Raw genomic sequence first — 17,658 nt, forward strand, 5'->3', positions numbered from 1 at the left:
AAGCCTCTGCTTAAAGACCTCCAAAGAAGGAGACTCCACCACACTCCTTGGTAGCAAATTCCACTGCTGAACAGCTCTCACTGTCAGGAAGTTCTTCCTAATGTTTAGGTGGAATCTTCTTTCTTGTAGTTTGAATCCATTGCTCCGTGTCCGCTTCTCTGGAGCAGCAGAAAATAACCTTTCACCCTCCTCTATATGACATCCTTTTATATATTTGAACATGGCTATCATATCACCCCTTAACCTTCTCTTCTCCAGGCTAAACATACCCAGCTCCCTAAGCCGTTCCTCATAAGGCATCGTTTCTAGGCCTTTGACCATTTTGGATGCCCTCCTTTGGACACGTTCCAGCTTGTCAGTATCCTTCTTGAACTGTGGTGCCCAGAACTGGACACAGTATTCCAGGTGAGGTCTGACCAGAGCAGAATATAGTGGTACTATTACTTGCCTTGATCTAGACACTATACTCCTATTGATGCAGCCCAGAATTGCATTGGCTTTTTTAGCTGCTGCATCACACTGTTGACTCATGTCAAGTTTGTGGTCTACCAAGACTCCTAGATCCTTTTCACATGTACTGCTCTCAAGCCAGGTGTCACCCATCCTGTATTTGTGCCTTTCTTTCTTTTTTGCCCAAGTGTAGTACTTTACATTTCTCCTTGTTAAAATTCATCTTGTTTGCTTTGGCCCAGTTGTCTAACCTGTTAAGGTCATTTTGAAGTGTGATCCTGTCCTCTGGGTGTAAGGAGCACCATGTGTGTTTGCAAGAGCCACGCCCTGAGCACTGTTTGCATGAATCAGGCCCTTGCTGTGCTTGCCTTGGGGGACTCAGGTGCAGCCCGGCAAGCATGGTCAGATGATGTGATGTACCTGAAGGCAAGCTCAGGAAGAGTATATAAGGCCTACATTTCACCCTAGGTGTTTGCCACAGCAATGTGCCATCATACCATGCTGTAGTCAGTTATCGCGTTCCAGTTATTCTCTAGCCTCCTCTAGTCCCTCATCTCTGTTGGAATTGCTCCTGACTGTGGACCTGCCAACTGGACTGCTACCAGCACCACCGCCCATACGCCTGTCCTGGCATGCTGGTGCTGGGCTCTTGCTGCCCTGGAGCATGACAGAGTATCATGGCATCACCAGGTACAGCTGTGAATGCCCCTGTCTGTAGGAGAAAACAAGCTTGTTCCCTCTTCCATGGGACAGCCCTTGAGATATTGGAAGATGGCTATCCTATCTCCTCTTGGTCTCCTCTTTTCCAGGCTAAACATACCCAGCTCCTTCAACTGTTCCTCATAAGGCTTGGCTTCTAGACCCTTGATCATCCTGGTTGCCCTCCCCTGCACATGTTCCAGCTTGTCAAAATCCTCCTTAAATTGTGGCATGCAGAATTGGACACAGTATTTCAGTTCTGGTCTGACCAAGGCAGAATAGAGTGGGACTATGACTTCCCTCCACTGGTCCCATTACCTCCTGGCAAATAGAAGGGGAAGAAATGGAGGCTGTGGGAGATTTCACTTTCTTGGGTTCCACGATCACTGCAGATGGTGACAGCAGTCACTAAATTAGAAGATGCCTGCTTCTTTGATGCTTTTGAATTATGGTGCTGGAGGAGACTCTTGAGAGTCCCATGGACTGCAAGAAGATCAAACCTATCCATTCTTCAAGAAATCAGCCCTGAGTGCTCACTAGAAGGACAGATCCTGAAGTTGAGGCTCCAGTACTTTGGCCACCTCATGAGAAGGGAAGACTCCCTAGAAAAGACCCTGATGTTGGGAAAAATGGAGGGCACAAGGAGAAGGGGACGACAGAGGATGAGATGGTTGGACAGTGTTCTCGAAGCGACTAGCATGAGTTTGGCCAAACTGCGAGAGGCAGTGAAGGATAGGCGTGCCTGGCATGCTCTGGTCCATGGGGTCACAAAGAGTCGGACACGACTGAACGACTGAACAACAACAACATGACTTCCCTTGATCTGAACACTAGACTTCTGTTGTTGCAACCTAGAATAGCATTCACCTTTTTGCTGCTGCATCACATGGTTGGCTTATGTTAAGCTACTAAGACCCCGAGATCTTTTTTACATGTACTGCTAGTAAACCAGGTGTCCCTCATCTTGTTTTGTGCAGCCGGTTCTTCCTGCCTAAGTGCAGAACCTGACATCTGTCCCTCTTGAAATTCATTTTGTTAGTTCTGGCCTATCTCTCTAATCCGTTACAGTCATCTTGAATACTGATTCTCTCCCCCCCCCCCCGTTTCTCTCCAGCTCAAAACTCCTAACGAGCTTAATCATGAAGTCCGGACTTCAAAGGCAATTTATAACCAATTAAGAAGCTCCTTATCTCCTACTTAAGGGTTAAGGGAACTGATGTCATCCAAGGAAAGTAAAAAAGACTGTAAATATCAAGTGACAGCCTTCTCTTCTTCCGCTTCTCTTCCATCGATAACGAAACAGAAGAGAGAGGGCATCAAAGTTTTATTGCAATACTCCAATTTATGGTGAACTAATAAGAGCAGGTGATTTCAGGAACTTTGGCTCATGCTGTGTGGGACAGCAAAGGTGTTTGTTTCCCATGAGTGCTGGGCTGTTCTTCCAGCTGCCACCCCAGAGGCAAGGAAGAGAAGCTGCCGCCACTGCTACCTATGTGCTCCTGCCACAGCCACAATGGGTGGCTTCCAACAAAATATTAAAAATACAACACCAAACATTAAAAACTTCCCTAAACAGGGCTGCCTTCAGATGCCTTCTAAAAGTCAGGTAGTTGTTTATTTCCTTGACATCTGGTGGGAGGGCGTTCCACAGGGCGGGTGCCACTACCGAGAAGGCCCTCTGCCTGGTTCCCTATAACTTCGCTTTGAACTGTGCTCGGAAACATACTGGGAGCCAATGAAGATCCTTCAGGACCGGTGTTATATGGTCTCGGTGGCCACTCCCAGTCACCAGTCTAGCTGCCACATTCTGGATTAAATGAAGTTTCTGGGTCACCTTCAAAGGTAGCCCCACGTAGAGTGCATTGCAGTAATCCAAGCAAGAGATAACCAGAGCATGTACCACTCTGGCGAGACAGTCCATGGGCAGGGAGGGTCTCAGCCTGCGTACCAGCTGGAGCTGGTAGACAGCTGCCCTGGCCACAGAACTGACCTGTGCCTCCATGGACAGCTGTGAGTCCAAAATGACTCCCTGACTGTGAACTTGGTCCTTCAGGGGTATAGTTACCCCATTCAGGACCAGGGAGTCCTCCACACCTGACAACCCTGTCCCCCCAAAACAGTACTTCTGTCTAGTCAGGATTCAACCTCAATCTGTTAGCCGCCATCCATCCTCCAACCGCCTCCAGACACTCACACAGGACCTTCACTGGTTCAGATTTGAAAGAGGTAGAGCTGGGTATCATCCGCATACTGATGAACACCCAGCCTCAAACCCCTGATGGTCTGGGGGAGAGGACGGAACCCTGAGGCACATCACAAGTGATAGCCCAGGGGTCCAATCACTCCTCCTCCCCCCCCCCCACTTTCTGGACATGACCCAGGAGAAAGGAGCGGAACCATTGTATAACAATGCCCCCAATTCCCAGCCCCTCTAGACCAGGGGTCAGCAACCTTTTTCAGCCGTGGGCCGGTCCACCGTCCCTCAGACAGTGTGGGGGGCCGCACTATATTTTGAAAAAGAAAGAAAGAAAGAAAAGAACAAATTCCTATGCCCCACAAATAAGCCAGAGATGCATTTTAAATAAAAGGACACATTCTACTCATGTAAAAACACGCTGATTCCCGGACCATCCGCGGGCTGGATTGAGAAGGCAATTGGGCCGCATCTGGCCCCCGGGCTTTAGTTTGCCTACCCCTGCTCTAGACAGTCTAGAAAGATGTCATGGTTGATGGTATGAAAGGCCGCTGAGAGATCCAGCAGAACTAGGAAACAGCTTTCACCTTTGTCCCTAGCCTGCCGGAGATCATTGACCAGCATGACCAAGGCAGTTTCAGCCCCATGGTGAGGCCTGAATCCTGATTGGTAGCTATCCAAATGCTCCGCTTCTTCCAGGCATGCCTGGAGTTGTTCAGCTCCATCACCTTGCCCAAGAATGGAAGATTTGAGACTGGGCAATGGCTGGCTCCGTGGGCCCCCAATGGTGTGAAATGGCTGCTGGGGTGCTTGAGCCTCATTGCGGTGGGCGTCAATCCTTTTCTTTACTATACTTTTCACATATTTTAGCCAAGTAAAAGTGAACAAAAATGCAGTTCCCCACAAATCTTATAATAAATGTGTGCTGAGTTGAAATAGGTTCATTTCCCCAATGCATCGTTACATGTGTCAAAGACCCACCCTTTCCAAATTATGGAAGAGTAGAGCTAACAGCTCTACACCACTCCTCTGTTCTTTTGAAAACATTATAGACTTTGTGAGAAAAGACAGAACTACTGCAAAAAATATACAGGATGAGAGCATCATGCAGATGAACAAAACTGGTAAATTCCAGACTAGTGCGGAAGCTCCCCTTTAGCAACTGTATTTCCCAACCCAACACCAACAACTCTGGGAACTGTTTCAGTTTTTCCTTTGGATCTTCTCACCTGTTAAACACACGCACCATCTGAAATAAGGTGTGTTTCTGCCCAAACAGAATTTAACAACCCATCTGTATCTCACCTGTAGAAGCTGTTCTCTGCAAGCCAGGCTGTGCTTCAAATGCTTCAGTTTCAGCTCTTGTTTCTGCATCTCTGACCATCTTTCTCTTTCCAAAGTACAACATTGCCAGTTTTTGTTCTGCAGCTTTGTTCTTACTTGTTGAAGAGCACAACGCAGCTCCTGGAAACCAATACAGCAATGTAGTCAATCAGGCCTGAAAGCAGCTCTGGAGCTCTCAAAAGGACAGGTGCTGGTTTTAACCTTTAAAGCCCTACATGGCCTAGGACTCTCATACTTACAGGACTGCCTCTCCTGGTATGCCCCGTGGAGGACCTTACGGTCTGCAAACACTAATACTATGGAGGTCCCGGGCCTCAAGGAGGTTAGACTGGCCTCGGCCCTGGCCCTGGCCTGGTGGAACGCTCTGCCACAAGAGACCTGGGCCCTGCGGGATTTGACATCTTTCTGCAGGGCCTGCAAGACAGAGCTGTTCTGCCAGGCCTTTGGTCCGGGCACAATATGAAACACCCCCCTCCCCCCGCTTTCTATGGGACCCTGTATGTAAGCGGCCTCCTTGGCTCTTTCCATCGGCCCATATGGGACCAGCACAGATGGCCGGGCCTGATGAATATTTAATATTCCTTATCCCTATACTTGTGATTTGTGGGTTGCCATTCAATTTCATTTTGATTTTAATGTGATTTTGAACTGTATTTTATTCGTTTTGATTTGTGTTTTTAGTGTATTATATATTTGGTGTTAGCTGCACTCAGCATGGTCCTGGCCAGGGCGGGCGGGGTATAAATAAAATATTATTATTATTATTATTATTATTATTATTATTATTATATTTTGATGGATGAAAAGGGCTCAACAAACGAGTTCATGTCATACCTGGTTGTGTTTCCATGCGGCCTCCTTCTGCTGCTCCTCCTCTTGTAGCCATGTTTCTACAAGGCAGGAGGTCTTCCTGGCCTCAGCCAACTGGAGATCCTTTTTCTGCTGAGCCATCTTCAGTTGCTGCACTTCCAGCTGAGTGAAGAAAAGTGTGTTCTGTACCTCAAGGAGTGCTGCCGGCTGTGTCTGCTGCAACATGGAAGAGCCCCCTGGGATCTGCAAAAATGTGAAAAATAAATAAGGGGGGGGGTTTAAGACTGAAATCACTGCCCAGCAAAATACTGGCATTTCTGGAGCTTTTAAAAGTGCATTCCATGGTATATCAGAGGCTCTTGCGGGTAGCCAATGCTGCAGGCAAAATTCTTTAAGGGTGGAACATTTTCAGACAGCGAGTAAGTAGACAGTGGCACCTGCATGTATAATACATAATCCGAACAGTTTGGTTGTGCTTTTAGTCTCCTTGGAATCTAATGGAGATTATCTTTGTTTATTATATTATATTATGTTTGTTTATCATATATTACAATTTACAGCTAATTTTCTTGAAATACAGTACTATGAACATCAGGGCAATATACTTTGAACCTCTAGTTCAAATGTCTGGGATAAGACAAGAAATATTCGATATAAGACAAGAAATATCAAAATAAGATAACATACCTGGAATTGCCCAAGTTGGGTTTTATGTAGTGTGTCTTGTAGTTTGGCTATTGTCTCATTCTGCCCTTCAATTACACGGTACAGTTCTTCAGACTACAGGACAGAATTGAGCAATGAGAAATTAGCAAAGGCACATATCGCCACCCCCACCCCCCACCCCCCGAGACATAATCTGTAGTGGGGTAGCTGAGATAGTGGATTTCAACATTGCAGTATTTCAAATGTTCTCTCTGCACAAGCGCTGCCACTTGCTACATGGAGCAATCTCCCAACTCCTCCCCTGAGTGCTGTTCTCAAGACAGAGTCCTTCAGCTGGTGGGGCACGTTCAGGAAATTCCGCCCCAAGGTGCAACAAGAGTGTTAGAATTTCCTGAAATGCTGTACCAGAAAGGACAGCTCACCCCGTCCTCTATAGAATTGTCTTGCCCAATTTCACATACTGGGAAGATTTCATATGCTGCAAATAACAATTAGATGTAATTTTCAATCAGCGGCTCTATATCAGCATTTACTGGACAAGGAGATGGTAACACTACAAACCTCATTCTCTTTGCTCTTCAAGGTCACATTTAAGGTCTGGATTTTGTGATCCTGTCTCTGGGATGTATGCTGAACAGACTTCAGCTCAAAATCCATCTCATTCAGTTTCTCTTGCAGCTGCTAAATGTTGTAAACAAAGACATGCTTTGAACTCGACCACATAAGATACTCTTTTCCATTCTGAGTACAGGCACACCTCAGGGACAACACAGGTTTGGTTCCAGACCACCAAAATAAAGAAAGGGAATATTACAATAAAGTGATCCCACAATTTTCTTTGTTTCCCAGTGCATATAAGTTATGTTTACACTATACTGTGGTTTATTAAGCCAGGCCCCGCCGGCTGCAGGGGTGGAGTGGAGAGGGAGGCAGCTTCCTTTCCCTGGAAGCAGCTCTGCTGCCTACAACTGCGCCCACATCCTCGTAAGGAGAAGTGTCTGCAAAGCACAACACAGTGGTACCTCGCTAGACGAATGCCTCGCTAGACGAAAAACTCGCTAGACGAAAGGCATTCATTAGCGAAAGGCTGACTCGCAAGACGAATTTTCCTATGGGCTTGCCTTGCAAGACGAAAAATTTTCGCGATTCCCCCCCCCCCGTCAAACCGCTCTGCCCCCGTTGGTGCTTCGCAAGACAAAATTTTCGCTATACGACAGCACTCACAGAACGAATTACCGTATATACGTGAGTATAAGCCGACTTTTCCAGCCCATTTTTTGGGCTGAAAAAGCCGCCCTGGACTTATACTCAGGTGAAGCGGGTGGCTGCAGAGGGACAAGCGGAAAGAAAGGGATCCTTTCTTGCTGCTTGTCTCCCCTGCCCTGCCGATCCCCCATCTGTGCCTGCTCTCAGATCCCCCGGTGGTGTGCCTGCTCTGCGCAAGGCATCGGGGAGGGAAAACTGGCGAGAAAGCGCTCCTGGCCGCTTTTGTCTCCCCATGCCTTGCGCAGAGCAGGCACAGCACCGGGGGATTGGAGAACCGCTGCGCTGAGACTCTATGATCCCTCGTCCTGTGCCTGCTCTGCGCAAGGCATCGGGGAGGGGAAAGCGGGGAGAAAGCGTTCCTGGCTGCTTTTCTCTCCCCATGCCTTGCGCAGAGCAGGCACAGCACCGGGGGATTGGAGAACCGCTGCGCTGAGACTCTATGATCCTGTGCCTACTCTGCGCAAGGCATCGGGGAAGGAAAAGCGGGGAGAAAGTGCTCCTCAATGCTTTTTCCTCTCTGATGCCTTGCACAGAGCAGTCACTGCTCTGTGCGAGGATCGCCTCCTCCTCCTCCCGTCCCTTCTCCCCAAAGGGGAACAGAGGTAGCGACGGTGGCAGTGGGAGCAGGAGGAGGACGAGCATCGAGCAGGCGCGCAAGCCGGCTCAGCCCCAGAGAGCCTGTTGCTTTTGCCCCCATCCCATCCCAGCTCAGTCTGCCATAGAAACTGTCCACCCCTGAAACCTTCCCAGAATCTGCCCCCTTAATTCCTCCCTGAATATGCCCCCTCCCCCTGAGCCCTCCCTGTAAAGAGACCCTTTCTTTTCGAGCCTTCCCTCTTAACCCCTGCCCATCCCAGCTCTGCCCACCCTGGAAACTGCCCACTCTGAAACTTTCCCAGAATATGCCCGATGCCCTTCCTAAATATGCCCCCCACACCCCTTAATCCATCCTAGAATCTGCCCCCTCCCCCAAAACCTTCCCAAAATATTCCCCTTGCCCCCTGAAATGTACCCACAATATGCCCCCTTACCCCCTGAGCCCTCCCTGTAAGAGACCCTTTCTTTCCAAGCCTTTTCTTGGTATTTATTTTTATTTTTGAAATTTACCAGTAGCTGCTGCATTTCCCACCCTCGGCTTATGCTTAAGTCAATAAGTTTTCCCAGTTTTTTGTGGTCAAATTAGGTGCCTCGGCTTATATTTGCGTCGGCTTATACTCACGTATATACGGTAATTTCGTCTTGCGAGGCACCACTGTAAAATGAGGTATGCCTGTACAACTTTAACCTACTGCTGAATTACTCAACCTTTCTACATATTTACATTAATTGCAATTTCCTAAGCCTCCAACATATATTGTGTTATTGGAGAGTTTACTGCCCCATAATTTTGGGAAATTTTAGATGAAACCTGAGGATTTCAGCTTACATTTTTAAAGTAAATGTATAACACACAAACCCTAGCCCCACCCTAGTGTTAGGTTCCATTTTGTGATACTAGCAAACTGACTGCTTCTGACTGCAACAGACAGTGGCATAGGAGGCGGGGCGCCCCGGGTTCCAGGCTGGAGGGGGTGACGACACCCAAGCCGAGCCCTGTGGATGCTGGGAAAAAGCCATGCTGAGTGGTGGAGCTTGCAAACCTGCTCAGCATGCGCTTTGCTATTTCCGGCTCGGGCGGAAGCAGACCCTCGCCTCTGCCCGAGCCGGAAATAGCAAAGTGCACGCCGAGCAGGTTAGCCATCGGTGCACGCTTTGCTGCTTGGGCTGCGGGCAGAGTTGAGCTGCAGGCCAAGCCCCACCCCTCCCCTCCGCCCGCAGCCCAAGTGGGAAGGAATGAGGCAAAGTGCCAAGCGGGCACCGCTCAGCGCTTTGTTTCGTTCCTTCCCGCTCAGGCTGCGGGGGGAGGGGAGGGGCGGGCTTCTCTTGGGCCACTGATGCACCTCCCTGGCTTGCCTCCACTCAGTAGTGCGCATGTGCATCGCTACGCATGCGTCGAACGTGGCGACATTGTGCATGGGCACTATGGAGTGACTCTGCTCCCGGGTCACATACACAGGCAGAAATGACGTGTGTGTGTGTGTGTGTGTCACACTGATGGCTCCAACTGGCCCAGAACAGTTTTTTACACTTGAGCACAAAAGGTTTAAGTACACATGCCCCAACCCATGGATTCAGTTGTCTCTACACAAATGCAGAGAGTATGGGAAACAAACAAGATGAACTGGAGCTTTTAATTCAGGATGGAAAATATGCCCTGCTAGGTATTACAGAAACCTGGTGGGATGAGACTCGTGACTGGAATGTAGGAATTGAGGGGTATGACCAGTTCAAAAGAAATAGACCAAACAGGTTGGAAGAGTCCCCCACTCCAGTCTTAGGGGGAAGTGCACAGCATCAAAAGTGCTGAGGCAATAGGACTGTGTCTGGCTGTCCCCAGCTCTGCATTACCATGTCTTGGACAACGTGTTTTTCATGTAATCTAAACCCTTCCAGCTTTTGAAAATAGGACTGAACCTATGCATTTTTTGACTACAGGCACAGGCACCTGTAGATGTTATTACCACCATACATCTAGACGTAGGCCAGGAAAGTGCTATAGATGTCTCACCATGTGTTGTTTTTACTCACACACTTTCCTCAAATTTATTTAAAGCAATTTTGACTTTTATTATTTAAAAAATACCTTGTTGGTAGCATCAAGGCAGCTGATTTTTTCCAGCAGTTCTACATTATTTAGTTCAGATGCTTGTTTGCCCTGTGATAAGTTGCTCAGAGTCAGTTGCTGCTGATCTTCAAACAAATACTGAAAAGGGTGAGAAAGAAGTGACATTTGCTCAGATAAAGTTCCTTTTGCAGTTATCTTCCATTGTTCTATACCTCAGCAGAGAAATGGACTGGTAAACGAAGGAGATTCAGTGAGAGGCTGGCCTTGGGAACAATTTAACCCTTCCAATTCCATGAACACAACTTTCAAGTTCCCTGATATTTCCATTTTCTACCCAAATATCCAATTTTCCATCAGTTACTAATTAAAGTATCATGAATTATCCCCTTCCCCTGTTCTTCTCAATTCCATTTCTTGCTATTCATTCCTCATTCTTCCTGATTCTTCTAGCCAAACTAACCAGAACTCAGAGTTACTTTGTTTCTTCAAGCTGTATTGGAGCTAATATGTCTAATACAAGAAGTCTGTGTGAGTTTATTATGGAAATATTTCCTGCTGCCTTTCTGACACACAATGACATTCAAGGCAGCTCCAAAATATTTACCGGTATTCTCTGTTGCGCAATTTCCCCTCATACTCCTTTAAGTCACTAAGCAAGGAGCCTGGTTCATGTTCATCAGCACAAAGTTGCCTCAGCTCCATGACTTCCTACTGAGGTAATCTGTAGTCTTTATCTCTTTCCCCATGGTGGCAAAGCAAGGCCTGGCATTAACAGCAATTGCGCCCTGTGCTCGCAACCAGGCTCAGATGCACCGCTGAGCTTCAGGATCCAGAGAGGAGTCCAGTGAAATCACTGCCCAGGGACCTGTGCCTTAAATAGCCCCGCTCTATGCTGCCCCCGAGTTGTGAAGTAAAAATATTTCAAAACCCTTTCACTTCATCTGCGTGCCCCCCCAAACGACTTAAAGGTCTGGTGCATGGAATATCCTCTCTATAGTGAACCGATTTAGATTCTGATATCTGAATCTGTCACAGTGGCATCAAGCAAACATTTCCTGGGGGAAACCTGAATGGCTCCATCTTTCCCACAGCACAGCCTTTTCTGAAGGCAATACGCTACTGCTGACAGCTCTGCTCAGACGTTTCTTGTCTTACTAAGCTGCGTCTAAATTAATGAGTTGTTGCAAGCTGCTGATCACTCCTCTGCAGGTAAAAAAACAGTGTATTCCTAGTAATGTATGTCTAGGACCATAGTAAAATATGCGGCCTAGGACCCTCGTACCTACGGGACCGCCTCTCCTGGTATGCCCCGCAGAGGACCTTAAGGTCCATAAATAGCAACACTCTAGGGGCCCCGGGCCCCAAGGAAGTTAGATTAGCCTCAACCTGGGCCAGGGCCTTTTCAACACTGGCTCCGGCTTGGTGGAACGCCCTGTCTCATGAGACCAGGGCCCTGCGGGATCTGATTTCTTTCCACAGGGCCTGTAAGACAGTTGCTCCATCTGGCCTTTGGCTTGGAATCAACTTGATCCCCTCCCCCTCTTTCCTTTTCCTTCTGTGATGGAACTCCTATCTGGGGACTTCCCTGGCTTTTTTCTGGCCCACGTAGGACCAGTCTGGATAGTTGGCCTTGGTGAAGATTTGACGTTTTCTCTCCCCAAACAGTTTTTGATCTGGGCTTCCGCTGAAATGAGGCTGCATTTTAAGTTGTATTTTAATCCTGTTTTTAAGTTGTATTTTAATCAATTGTTTTTATACCTGATGTTAGCCGCCCTGAGCCCAGTCTTGGGCAGGGTATAAATAAAATTATAATTATTATAATAATTATTATTATTATAAAACAACAATGCTACTAATGTCCCACATGCCCCCAAAGCTGTACACACTTGTAGAAAAGTTGTGTATTCAGCTGCTTGGAAATTATTCTGTGTCACACTAACAAAGAACAGAGAATGAATTCCAAGAGTTGTTGCTTGCTAGTGTTTCAAGGGGATGGTGGTATAATATGGCTCTTTTATCATTGCTTGTTACTTTATTGCCATTAAAATTACTGTTTTCATTATTTTGTAGTGCTTTTTCCTATTTGACTTTTCTTGGTGTTTTAAAGAGGATTACTTTTATTTGTTAGTTTCAAATACTTGTACCCCACCATTCAGGACAATGGCCTGACGAGGTGGCTTACCATCACAATTAAAAAGCAATAGATTGATTAAAATTAAGCAGCCACTAAACACAGCAGATCAACATAAAGCCATTAAAAGAAAAGCTACATAAGACAAGTCATTGGGGCTCATTTAAGGGAAACCAAGTGGAGCTGGCTGATTATTTTGAGAGGAGTTTCAAAGAGCTACAGCCACTCCTTGGATTAAAAATATGTGTATTATTCAATGTATGGTGGAATTTTAAAACCAAGCCACTTAGATTCTCTGTTTTTACCAACTAGTTTATTCTATCCTGTCTCCAAAAAGAATCATAATGTACCTAGTTCTAACTCCAACTCCATTTTTTTACCAAAACAAGCCTGTGAGGCAGGTTTGGCTTAAGCAGGCTGACCTAAAGTGAAGCTCAGGGCTCATTACAGATTTGATTTTAGGTTTCCTCAGATTTAATCTGACATTCTAGCCCTTAATGTTGTGAGGCATCATCACCTTGGCATCCTAAAACTGCATCAGTGCCTTACTTCAGATTTTAAGCACAGAATAAAACATCTGGCCCAAGTAAGTTTTCTAGCAGACATGTAACTTGGCCCGTTTCTGATTTTCCACATACAGCTTTAAAACAAGCCATATCTGGGTTAAAAAGGTGTCCTCTGTTGCAATTTGACAGTGAAAGCAACCCTGGCTGGTGACAGTATTTTGTTGCCCTCGAAGGCAAGAGTGTGGTTTTGTACATGTAAATGATCAAAACAGAAAATTAAATCCAGTATCTTCTTAAAATTAAACATGGGTTATTCTCTGGTACAGTGGCCTTCAAACTCTTGCACACCCAGCTCTTATGTTCAGCATGCACTTTTAACATTTTTCTCAAATATGATTTTACTACAACTGATCTGACCGTTTCTCTTTAGCTTGTGAGACCCACCCCACGGGCACAATCCGATGCACACTTACCTGGGAGGAAGTTCCATTGTACTCAATGGGACTTAATTCTGAGTAAACATGCATGGGATTGCCAGATAGCCACTCAAGTTATGGGTCAAAAAGGACAACCAGCTGAAGGCCAACAGATTTGGGGATCTTTTCAGTAATATGACAATTGCAGTATTGTCATACCTACTGACTTCAATTTAAGCCAAAGCTATAGAAAAGGACCTACTCCTTTGCAAAATAATGGTGAAAACCCCAAGGTTTAACAGAACAAGATTTTCTCAAGGTGTTACAAGCTCAATATAATCCTCAGTCGCAAAAGGCTTCGGAGGCTCAGCTCAGCTCATAATGCGAAGCTTCCACTACGTGTTTAAAAGCAGTTCAGTGAGCTTCCCCTAATCAAAGCTGGATGATAACTAGACGAAAATGTCATTGTCACCAATCATTGCTATGCATTTTTTACATTTTCTGCTGCTAGCTGAAATCAGCACTTATTACTGATGTGAATCCAATTAGGCTGACATGGATGTTTCTGAATTAAAGCTGACAGAGGCACAATTTCTTAAATACAACCAGAAGTTGAACTTAATGAGATTTCAAATTCTAGCAACGCCAAGAGAATCCAAGACTCCATTGCATACGGTACCTAGAATGTTGGCGACTGCAGCTGACACAGTTCTAGGGGAGCTGCCATTAATTCAAGGTGACACACCAATTATTTAGAATACCTGAACTGCAGAAGTCTGTCTATAGGCAGCACAACCCCATATTAGATCCCATCTGTACAAGGTCACTAAGAGGAGAGAAAATTCTCACAATTTTGAACCACACTGGTGCTGCCAGGTAATACAACAAGGCCATCCCCTCCCCAATCCATGCCTTTCAAGGGTTTCTCCTCCTTCAAAAATAATTTTGCCAACTTTGCAAGTTTCACATTTTGTACTCAATTACATGACAGCACAGAAAGAGGGATTTAGTTCTGCTGCCCTGATGCTTAACACATCCACTTGTGGGGAAGGGGGGAGAGCACTGCTTTGTTGTACAACGTCCAATATACGTTTTGAATAAAATGCATTCTTAACGGTAAAACTAAAACGAGGATTTGTAGACCATTTACATGCGTGGCCAGCCTCCCTTTCGGAAACCTAAAAAGGAGCCGGCAGATCCGGATGCTGCGGCATCCCGCATAGGTCCCGGTCCCCTGGCCAAGGGCATCGCCGGAAAACAGGCTTCTCATCCGCCTCCCCCCCCCCCCGGCGGCTACCTCCGCCCGCCGACCCGCGACTCGGCAGGAGGGCGCGGCGGAGCTTGCCCGGCCGCCGCGCAGAGCCCGACCCGCTCGGAGCCCGACAGCGCGGCCTGGGAGGGCGCTACCTTCGGCCGCAGCGGGACGTAGTCGGCGCACAGCTCTTCCCACAGCTCGCGCAGCTCGGGCGCCTCCGTAGGGGAAGCCGAGGGCGCCTCGCCCAGAGACCCGGCCGCCCCCTCGGGGCCTCTCCGCGCCGGCACGGGCAGCCTGCTCCCGCGGGGGCTGCGCACGGGCTTGCAGCCGAAAGCCTTGAGCAGGCTCAGCGCCACAGCCAGGCCGCCCCCGCCGCCGCCCCCGGGCCCCGACGCCAGCGACTCCAGCGACGACGAGCCGGCTTCCTCCGCGCGCCTCCGCCGCCTCCCGGGCCCGTCCGGCTCCGCCTCCGCCGCCTCGTCGTCCAGGCTCTCTCCGTCTCCGTGGCGCTTGGGCGGCGGCTGCCCTCCGCTCTTCGCCGCCCTCCGCGGCACCCGGCACACGGCCTCGTAGTCGGCGTCGGCCACGCGCAGCGCCGCGCAGCCCCGGCACCGTCGGGGGGCTCCGGGCGGCTGCTCGTCGGCGCGCGTCTCGCCCTCCGTCCAGCACTCGAGGCCCGAGAAAGCGAAGTCCTCCTGGAGCAGCGCCAGGTAGCGGGCGTCCCAAGCGCCCTCCTGCTGGCCTTCCTGGGCCTCGGGGGCGCCGTTGGTCCTCCGGTAGAGGGCGGCGAGGCAGAGCTTGAGGCGCTCCTTCTCCAGCAGCAGCCGCTGCAGGCGCTCCAGGGACAGCGCCTCGACGCGCGCGATGACCGTGTCGAAGCGGTAGACGCGCTCGAGCAGGAAGGCGCACTTGCCGCACGCGAACTCGGCGCGCCCGTCGCGGGACACCTCGCGCCCCGTCGCGTGAGAAAGGAGCACCTGCAGGCTCGGCCGGGAACACGGAGCGGGAGAAGGCGAGGAGGGAGAAGGAGGCGGCGCCCCCGACGCCCCGTGGAAGAGCCAGCGCCGGTGGGTGCCGCACAGCGCCCGGCCGCACACCCGGCACCACTCCGAGCGCATCCCGAGCGCAGGGACCTCGGCAGCCGCCCACAAGAAGAGATGCTCCGGCCGCGCCCTCGCCCTCGCCCTGCGCACAGCAGCAGCAGCAGCAGCAGCGCCGCCGGGGCTCCGCTTTCAAGATGGCGGCCGCCGCCGGCCCCGCGGAGGCTTCTGGGAGTCGTAGTTTCCCCCGCCTCCGCCCGTGAGGGAGAGGCATGCAAAGCACGGCCCCTGCCCGACAGCCCCAGGGGCGGAGCAGCCGTCGTCTCCGTGGATGCTTTTCGGGCAGGAGCTCTCCACGAAGCCTCCGCGTCTCCTCTGGGCCCTTTTGGTCCAGCATCCCGTTCTCAGAGCAGCAGCCTCCCAGGTGCCCCGTAGCTCGTAGCCTCCCCTCCTGTAGCTCGGCTACCCCTGTCAGAAGCACAGACCGGGAGAGGGGGGAAGGGACCCTCAGCAGCCATCCAGTCTAACCCCCGGCAGCCGGCAATGCAAGCATCCAGGACAGGTGGCCACCCACCCTCTGCTCAAAAACCTCCAAGGAAGAAGGATGGAGCAAGCCTTTTCCTTCTACTCTGGAGGGCAGGACTTGAACCAATGGGCTCATGTAAGTATTAGAAAGAACCTTCTGGGGGGAAGAGCTGTTCCGCGGTGGAACGGTCTCCCTCTAGAAATTGTGGGCTCTCCTTCCTTGGAGGCTTTTAAGCAGAGCTTGGATGGCCAACTCCTGGATGCTTCAGTTGAGATTCCCACATTGCGGGGGTTGGACTAGGTGACCGCTGAGGGTCCCTTCCAGCTCTACAGTTCTATGATTACCCCATTTAAAATGCACTTTCATGCAGTCAGGATTTAAAGACATAGAACACTGTGACTTACTAAAAACCAGAAAAATAAAGTTTTAGGCAAACCTTAAACATACAGTCACATCAGATATGCAAATTCAGATGCTTTGAGCTTGCATTATGTATGTGAAAGGGAAGAATTATGTATCTGTGAGTAATACAATTGACAGAGCAGTGATGATGACACAGACTCAGATTGCAGATAAAGTTAAGCCTAACCATAGCTTAGCATGAACTCAGTCCTCATAGACTGGCATCACTGAACTCCTTCCTCAGCTCTCTTGCTGCCATGCTTAAACCATGGCTCAGTTTAGGGTGCTGTCTGAACCCACTCTCATGGTTTTGGGGGGCAAACCACACGCCCAGGTTTGGACGGCACACCTGGCCAAACCACAGTGCAGGAGGACCAATAATATTAATTCATTATTTCTATGCCGCCCATCTGACTAGGTTGGCCCAGCCACTCTGGGCAGCTCCCATCAAAAAATAGTAAAAGCACAATACCACACCACACACTAAGAACTTCCCTGAAGAGCTGCCTTCAGGTGTCTTTTAAAAATCACATAGCCACTTATCTGTTTGACATCTGCTGGCAGGGCATTCCACAGGGCGGGTGCCACCACCGAAAAAGCCCTCTGCCTGATTCCTAAGAGAGGAGTACAGCTGCAAGGAATGTACCTGCTTGTGTTTTTCCCTAAACAATAGTTTGGCTCAGCATTACATCTGAACTAAGCCATTGGCAATGTATGTTTGATTCTGCTAAACCATAGGAACACAAATCCCACATTAAATTAGTGCCTATGGAAAGAGGGGTCATGGCCTTTCCAATAAATGAGTCCCCTTTAATACACAGGATAAAAAACCATTAAGCCTTAGGAACAAAGAAAGGAGGAGTACGCTGGCTCCACAAATATATAAATAACAAAGGAGTAGTCAGACAATTATTCTGCCATGAGATTATTACTGGAATGCTGCATTTAATTCTGTGACTCGCATGATTTTTTGAAAGTTATTTGAAGAAAGACCAAAACATTTTTTATACCTTTAAAAGAGACCTAGACTGGATACTAAAGCAAATAATTGGCTTTCTTCCACAACAAGGAAAACAAACACTGTTTCCTTCCACATTAGCTATTTTCTCTGGAATCGCCTTCCTTTGAATACTTGCATTGATGGAGAATCCAGAGGACATTGTTGTCAGATAACTGCAGTTGACTGTCTTATTTTGTAGGGACTACAAATTGCTCAAATGCAGTATTTTGTATGTAGAGAAATGCAGTTGTTTCCCCACTCCCCCATTATTTCCTACTGTGATTTCAG

General features: G+C 48.6%; 1 protein-coding gene across 5 annotated transcripts in view; it reads right to left on the reverse strand.

Moving 5' to 3' along the window:
* Positions 1 to 17,658, reverse strand: part of PDE4DIP (phosphodiesterase 4D interacting protein) — a 92,455-nt gene that overhangs the window by 46,891 nt on the left and 27,906 nt on the right. For 4 of the 5 annotated variants that reach the window (XM_033151152.1, XM_033151150.1, XM_033151149.1 and 1 more), the window contains exons 1-6: positions 14,555 to 15,535; positions 10,113 to 10,232; positions 6,725 to 6,844; positions 6,185 to 6,277; positions 5,522 to 5,740; positions 4,649 to 4,807 (exon numbers count right to left, since the gene is read on the reverse strand). In XM_033151152.1, coding sequence (XP_033007043.1) covers positions 4,649 to 4,807; positions 5,522 to 5,740; positions 6,185 to 6,277; positions 6,725 to 6,844; positions 10,113 to 10,232; positions 14,555 to 15,520 — 1,677 coding nt within the window. In that variant the 5' untranslated portion in view covers positions 15,521 to 15,535. Of the gene's footprint in view, positions 1 to 4,648; positions 4,808 to 5,521; positions 5,741 to 6,184; positions 6,278 to 6,724; positions 6,845 to 10,112; positions 10,233 to 14,554; positions 15,536 to 17,658 lie in introns of those variants that run through there. The other variant, XM_033151153.1, reaches the window with a different exon arrangement.

Source organism: Lacerta agilis, chromosome 6 (assembly GCF_009819535.1).
Source record: "Lacerta agilis isolate rLacAgi1 chromosome 6, rLacAgi1.pri, whole genome shotgun sequence".
Lineage (NCBI taxonomy): Eukaryota > Metazoa > Chordata > Lepidosauria > Squamata > Lacertidae > Lacerta > Lacerta agilis.